Source organism: Lepidochelys olivacea (assembly GCF_965140295.1).
Source record: "Lepidochelys olivacea isolate rLepOli2 genome assembly, chromosome: 1".
In the NCBI taxonomy this organism is placed as follows: Eukaryota; Metazoa; Chordata; order Testudines; family Cheloniidae; genus Lepidochelys; species Lepidochelys olivacea.
Genome location: NC_140411.1, coordinates 6,191,288 through 6,198,399, shown reverse-complemented (window position 1 = coordinate 6,198,399; position 7,112 = coordinate 6,191,288). Strand labels below are relative to the sequence as shown.

At 45.2% G+C, this 7,112-nt stretch overlaps 1 protein-coding gene across 1 annotated transcript; it reads right to left on the bottom strand.

The window, feature by feature from the left end:
* Positions 1–496: 496 nt before the first annotated feature.
* LOC311512637 (olfactory receptor 52P1-like) lies at positions 497–4,507 on the bottom strand (the record flags this gene model as incomplete). Its single annotated transcript, XM_084613978.1, has 2 exons — positions 4,391–4,507; positions 497–1,593 (listed from the first exon to the last, which is right to left on the bottom strand). Exon 2 carries the CDS (start codon positions 1,547–1,549, stop codon positions 497–499), a length of 1,053 nt encoding a protein of 350 aa, XP_084470104.1. The 5' UTR covers positions 1,550–1,593; positions 4,391–4,507.
* Between the last annotated feature and the right edge of the window lie 2,605 nt (positions 4,508–7,112).

The window sequence follows — 7,112 nt, the reverse complement described above, 5'->3', positions numbered from 1 at the left end:
ATTCAGGCAGTCCGATTCAAAACATAGAGAATCCCTCTAGGCAAAACCTTAAGTTACAAAAAGATACAAAAAACAGGAATACACATGTCCTCCAGGACAGTGAATTTCCAAGCCAAAACAAAGAAAACCTAAAGCATTTTCTAGCTAGATTTCTTACTAACTGTACAGGAGTTGAAGGGCTTGCATCCTTGATCTGTTCCCAGCAACGGTATTACACAGACAGACAAAGGCTTTCCCCCCCTCCAGATTTGAAAGTACCTTGTCCCTCATTGGTCATTTTGGGTCAGGTGCCAGCGAGGTTACCTTAGCTTCTTAACCCTTTTCTGCTGAAAGGATTTTCCTTCTGCTAGGAGTACAACTCGTAAGAACTGCACAGTCAAGGAAGGCTGACTTTTTTTACAGATTGTTTGTGAGCATACTCTTCCTCTATGCCAGGGGTAACTGGGAACCATGGCGCTCACAGAACTTCTGGTCTTCCTCCCAAACTGCATCCCACTTAGTGCTGGTTCACATACTCTCTGACAATTTGACAGTTCCCTGATGGACACTGCAGGCCTGAGGAGATATCGTCTCTTGTGTCTGCAGAACTTTGCGTGAACTTTGTGTCTGCAGAACTTCTGCAGGTGTATTTGACTACTTTGTCACGAAGCTCTTTCGTTTTGACCCCATAAATGATAGGGTTGAGCATGGGAGGGATGAGGAGATAGAGGTCAGCTAAGATGATATGAACATAGGGTGCAATGCCTTGCCCAAAGTGGTGTGTAAGAATGGAGAAGAAGGTAGGGGTATAATATGTCAGCATCACACAGATGTGGGCTGTGCAAGTGTTAAGGGCTTTCTGGTGGGCTTTATGAGAGGAGATTCTGAGGACGGCCCTGATGATCAGACCATACGACAGGGCAATGAACGTCAGGTCAAACCCATTGATTACAAACGTTAGCACAAAACCATATATCCTGTTGACTCTAATGTCCCCACACACCATCTTCACCATAGCTATGTGCTCGCATTGTGTGTGGGGGATAATGCGGTTGGCACAGAATGTCTGCTGACTCAGGAGCAGGGGCAGGGGCAGAATGAAGAGAACAGCTCTTATGAAACCTACAAGCCCTAGCTTAGCTATTTGTGCATTGCTGAGGATGGTGGCATATCTCAGAGGGTTACATATGGCAACGTAGCGATCGAAGGCCATTGTCACGAGGGTGGATGAGTGCATCACAGAAATCGTGTGGAGGAAGAACATCTGGGTGAGGCAGCCAGCCACAGTAATGCCTTTCAAATTGAACCAAAATATGCCCAGTGCCTTTGGCACAACAAAGGTAGGTGTGGCAATGTCTGTAAGTGCCAGCATGCAGAGCAGGAGGTACATCGGCTTCTGCAGAGTCTGTTCCTTACCTACAACAGACAGAAGCGTGACATTTCCCAACAGGCTGACAATGTAGAATGTAAAGAAAGGGATGGAAATCCAGATGTGGGCAGCCTCCAGGCCAGGGATGCCCATTAGGATGAAAGTTGAAGCGTCAGAGTGGGTGAAGTTGAAAGGTGCCATGAAGCAGTTGATGCATCGATATGACTCAGAAATGCTCAAGGTGCCTGTAAAGGGAGAAAAGCACAGCAAGGGGGTTCTTATTTGTAAAAAATAATATGGTAAATATGTTATAGTTATGAACATTCTCGGAGTCTTCTTGAGTGAGGAGTGAAGAACTACCGACGATGTCACTCCCTACTTTCCATAGATCTAGAATACGGAGGGAACCGTTTGTTTCAAAACTTGGTTTCCAGACTCGTTTGTGGGAAGATTACAGACTCCCCAAAATGGAGTCCAGAGTTATGTGGCCTGGTCACATTGCCTTTTAGAGTCATAGCATCCACTACGTATAGTCTGTCTGAAGCATTCTCAGGGAGGCTCACCAGGTGGGAGATAAGTTTCTCTAAAGGCCTATTGTTTCCCCCAAAGTCTCATTGCCCTGAATAGGCCCTTCCCAACCATCTATCTAGACTGACATCAAGTTCCCTAGTGGGCGTTACTCACTTGTAACTACATTTGAAATACAGGGAAGTCATCAAAATTCAGTACTTTTGACCAAAATCATCAATACATACAAATAGGATAACCATATTCAGAAAGTCATAACTTTTCCAATAACATCTTACATGACCCATCTTGCATAAACTGTATCATAATTATGCTATAATCATATCATCATATCACAATGAACAATATGGGGTACATTGTTACAAAATATCAAATGTTATTTCTACCAGTGAAATGCCTGAAGTTACAGAACAACAACAAATGGAAACAAAACTGAGTAAAACTTGTGACACCCAGATTGTAGTTCTGTGGCTTGCCATGGGAAAGAGACTCTGAAACTCCCCAAACACACTCTGTACCACGAAAGGTCCCAAAGTTGGCCTTGGACCAACAAACACAAAGAAAAAAATAATTTCAACAGCACTGCCCACCTGTCCACCTACATGCTGCTTTGCAACCCTGTGATGTTCCCCTCTGGTGTTATCTGGACTGGTGATCTGGTTGGTCACCCCAGTCCTTAGCTTTGGTAGCCAGCCTTACAAACAAATGTATTAAGTACAAAGATAGAATTTAAGTGATATTCAGTGATTGGCAAAAAGTCAGAGTGGTTACCAAAAGAAAAGGAAATGTAAGCACACTGTCTAAACTCTCAATCCTATTAGACTGGGCAACATCTAGATTAAGGATATTTCTCACCCCACTGGATATTGCAGTCCTTAATATACAAGTTTCCTGTGTAAACCTGGGCCAATCTCCCCTGTTGGAGTCTTGTCTTCTTCTCAGTGGGGGCAGGAGAAGGGCCCAGTATGTGTCCGCTCTGTCTGTTTAATAGCCTCAATCCATGTGCTTGTGGGGCACAAGTCCAGGCATGTCTGGGGGGCATTGCTGAGTCTCTCCAAGCAAGGTTGAGCAATTCCCGCTGTGGGGCTTCGTGCACGTGAGTCATTGCATTGGAGCTCCCTTGCTGGACAAGGGCTCTTGATGGGTTGTTTGACACCCTGCCTGGGGATTGGTCACTTTCCTTGCTGTTGCCTCTGGAGAGCTAATATCTGACTTATTCCCCAATTTACAGCATGTTTTAGTGACCACCATACAACACCATAATCATAACTCCATATTCATTAATGATACACATGTATGGATAGAGGCATGATTTCAACAGATCATAACCTTTCCCTGATACCTTACAAGGCATGTTTTCTATGTAAAATCATGTTTATATGAAAATGAGGACTATGGCGGTTACAGGATGCTCCCCGGTGATAGAGAATGTCTCACCTCCCCCCTTAGTTTGCTCCAAGAGGGTTAGCCACCGACGAGCTCAAAGGCAGGGTGTGTTATCGCTCTCTTGGCACCCAGCCTTCAAGGCCATGAGGCAGTGTCATAAATATAAAGTGAAGGGGAAAACTCCTCTCACCTGTAAAGGGTTAAGAAGCTAAAGGTAACCTCGCTGGCACCTGACCAAAATGACCAATGAGGAGACAAGATACTTTCAAAAGCTGGGAGGAGGGAGAGGAACAAAGGGTCTCAGTCTGTCTATATGCTGGGTCTTTGCCAGGGATAGACCAGGAATGGAGTCTTAGAACTTTTAGTAAGTAATCTAGCTAGGTATGTATTAGATTATGATTTCTTTAAATGGCTGAGAAAAGAATTGTGCTGAATAGAATAACTATTCCTGTCTGTGTATCTTTTTTGTAACTTAAGGTTTTGCCTAGAGGGGTTCTCTATGTTTTGAATCTAATTACCCTGTAAGGTATCTACCATCCTGATTTTACAGAGGTGATTTCTTTATTTCTATTTACTTCTATTTTTATTAAAAGTCTTCCTGTAAGAAAACTGAATATTTTGTCATTGTTCTCAGATCCAAGCGTTTGGGTCTGTGGTCACCTATACAAATTGGTGAGGCTTTTTATCCAACATTTCCCAGGAAAGGGGGGGTGCAAGTGTTGGGAGGATTGTTCATTGTTCTTAAGATCCAAGGGTCTGGGTCTGTAGTCACCTAGGCAAATTGGTGAGGCTTTTTACCAAACCTTGTCCAGGAAGTGGGGTGCAAGGTTTTGGGAAGTATTTTGGGGGGAAGGATGCGTCCAAACAGCTCCCCCATTCAGACACTGCAAACCAGGTTTCTATGCTATGATCAGATTTAAATCTGTTTGCAGCTATTAACTATGAACTAGACTTACCATAAGGTAATTTAATTAATTTATTTGTGTCTCTGGAATTTTGGTGCCTCAGGGTCTGGGAAGATAGTTTTTCAGGGGGATCCTGCACATTGGCTGGCTCTTTGCCACCTTTCCCTAGAGGATGGTGATCTGAGCTCCCTGGGCTGGCTGTGTTTACCCTTTGATCAGACACAACTTTTTCCCAGCAGCTTTCCCACGACTCACTAGCATGGGGGAAGACACCCCCTTCTCTGTCAGTTGGGGCATTTGTATTCTCACAGACTACCACCTGGCAACTTCCTGGTCTCAATTCTTCCGTTATCACAGGCATTGGAGCTGCAACTAGATGTAAAGAGACACAGATATTTTCAAAAAAAAGTATCAGAAATAGCGTCCTGAAAAACTGGGACCTGGATTGGGGTACCCTCCGTCACCCCTTCCTCTGTCGCTGAGAAGTAAGCTGTGGGACTGCTCCCCTCCAGGAAGCCAGTTACACAGTTCCCTCTCAAAACCTGGGTCACCGGCTGTCAGGGTTCCCTCCCCACCCTGAGCTCTGGGGTACAGATGTGGGGTCCCGCATGAAACACCCCCTAAGCGTATTTCTACCAGCATAGGTGAAAAATTTCCCAAAGGCACAAATCATTTCCTTGTCCTTGGATGGTATTGCTACCACCACCAAGTGATTTAGACAAAAATCCAGGAAAAAAGGGCCACTTTGAGCCCTTGTTTCCCCAAAATATTCCCCGGAAACCCCTTCACCCCTTTCCTGGGGAGGCTTGAGAAAAATATACTAGCCAATTCGTTACAAAGTGAGCACAGAGCAAACCCCTGGCGTTTTAGGACCCTGAAAATCAATCAGGTTCTTAAAAGGAGAACTTTTTTTTTTTTTTTTTTTTTTAAGTAAAAGAATCACACCTGGAAAATCAGGATGGAAGGTAACTTTACAGAGTAAATAAAAAAGTAAAACACAGAGGATTCGCGACTGGGCTCAGCTTCAAAGTTACAAAAAACAAGAATAAAACTCCCTCTTAGCATATGGAAAATTCACAATCTAAAACAAAAGATAACAAAGGTATTTCCCTGCCTTTACTTACAATTTCTGTAATTGTAATGTATCATTTCAGGTATCTTTTCAGGAGATGATTTACCAGCTTGGTCTCTGTCTCTCTCTGTGTCCAGAGAGGGGACACACAAAGAGAGCACAGATAAAAACTCTTCCCCCCACTCCAGATTTGAAAGTATCTTCTTCCCTTATTGGTCCAGTTGGCCAGGTGCCAACCAGGTTATCTGACCTTCTTAACCCCTTACAGGTAAAGGGACTCTGTACCTCTGGACAGGAGGGATTTTATGTTACCGCATACATCAAGGTTGTGACCCTTCCCTTTATATTTATGACACAGTCTGTGTACCTGGGTTCCCAGATGCTGATGCAGCCTTCCTTCTAGTGTCCTCGGCATTATGCCCCAAGTGACGAGTGGGGAGACATTCCTCTACCCCCACTATTCCTTCCCCAGTTTCCTCCTCTGGGCCCCCTCCTAAGACACATTTCTGTGTGCTCCATAGGAAGTGATCTTTCTTTTGTTCAGCTGCAAAACTCTGCCAGTTAACAGCTGAGACAGTTTCCTTACTCACTGACAACATCTCCCCTGCCTCTGTGCCTGAGGGCATGTTGCCTAGTCTCAGCCCCCTCCCATACTTGGAAGCATCCTGCTTCCGTGTGTTACAGAGTGACAGGCATCCTCACTCACCTCAGTGGTTTCTGAGATTCCCTGCCCCTTCTCTAGGCTCTCCTCTGGGACACATTTCTCTATGCTCCCTAGACTTTGTCTCTGGTTCAGCTGTGACCTGCTGGAAGCTAACAACCTGGACAGTTCTCTTCCTGGAAGGTATTACACCCCATCCCTTCCTGATGTGATGTTTCCTCCAGCTTGAGTGCAGGAGTTGTTCTAAACCACCCTCCCGCCTGGAAGCATGTGGCTTCCCCCTGTTGCAGAAGAATCAAGGAGACTCTCTCCCATTCTATCAGCAGTTCCTGAGAACTTACCCTTTCCTTCACTGGTCCCAGGATAAAACTCACTCCTGTGGCAGGCAAATACTTTAAGCTGAGCTGCACAGAAAAAAACATGAGCACGGAGCAGGTCGACGAAGAGGTGTTCCATTACTCCACAGTCCAAACACTTTCCAGACCTTCCCACACCACAAGGATTTTACCTAGTGGTATAAGGAATCTGCTTTCGCCCACCCTCACAATCTCTGCCGTGTGGCCAGGTAGCACCCTGGCCTTTGGGACCACATTCCGCTGAACCAGAGAGATATGAGCTCCTGTATCCCTCTGCCTCAAGTACTCCATCCATTTGGAGAGCGTTAACATGCTCCATGTCTGGTTCTGCAGAGGCTAATCTCCTAAAACCAGTATGATTGGTTTCAGTTGCTTGGGGAGTTTCTGGGGTGAGGACAGCAGAACTAACATGAACTATTGGTTGCCTGCTTCCTCCTAGCACAGGCCATTTATTCCTCAAGTGATCAGTGGAATTACACTGACAGCACCTTTTGAGCTCTTCTGCTTTTACAGGAGATTTGGGATGGGGGTTAGAGGAATGTTTTTGGCTAAGAGAATGTTTAGGCTCCCATCCCCCTACTGTCTTCCCAGGGGCAAAATGGGACCCTCCCTTCCCACCAGTTGTCAACCCCTCTTTCTGTGGCCTGCTCTCAATAGACACCTGAGTCTAATCAAAGTCATCAGCTAAAAAAGCCATCTCAGCCCCAGACTTTACATCTTTGTCCCACAGACACTGCTTTACTTCAGCCGTACTTAGTAAATGCTCTTGAGCAACAAGTCCAAGTATTTCTTCAAAACTTGCCACCTCTTTACCCCTCACCCATTTTCTCATCCTCTCCAGAAACAGAGATGCGGG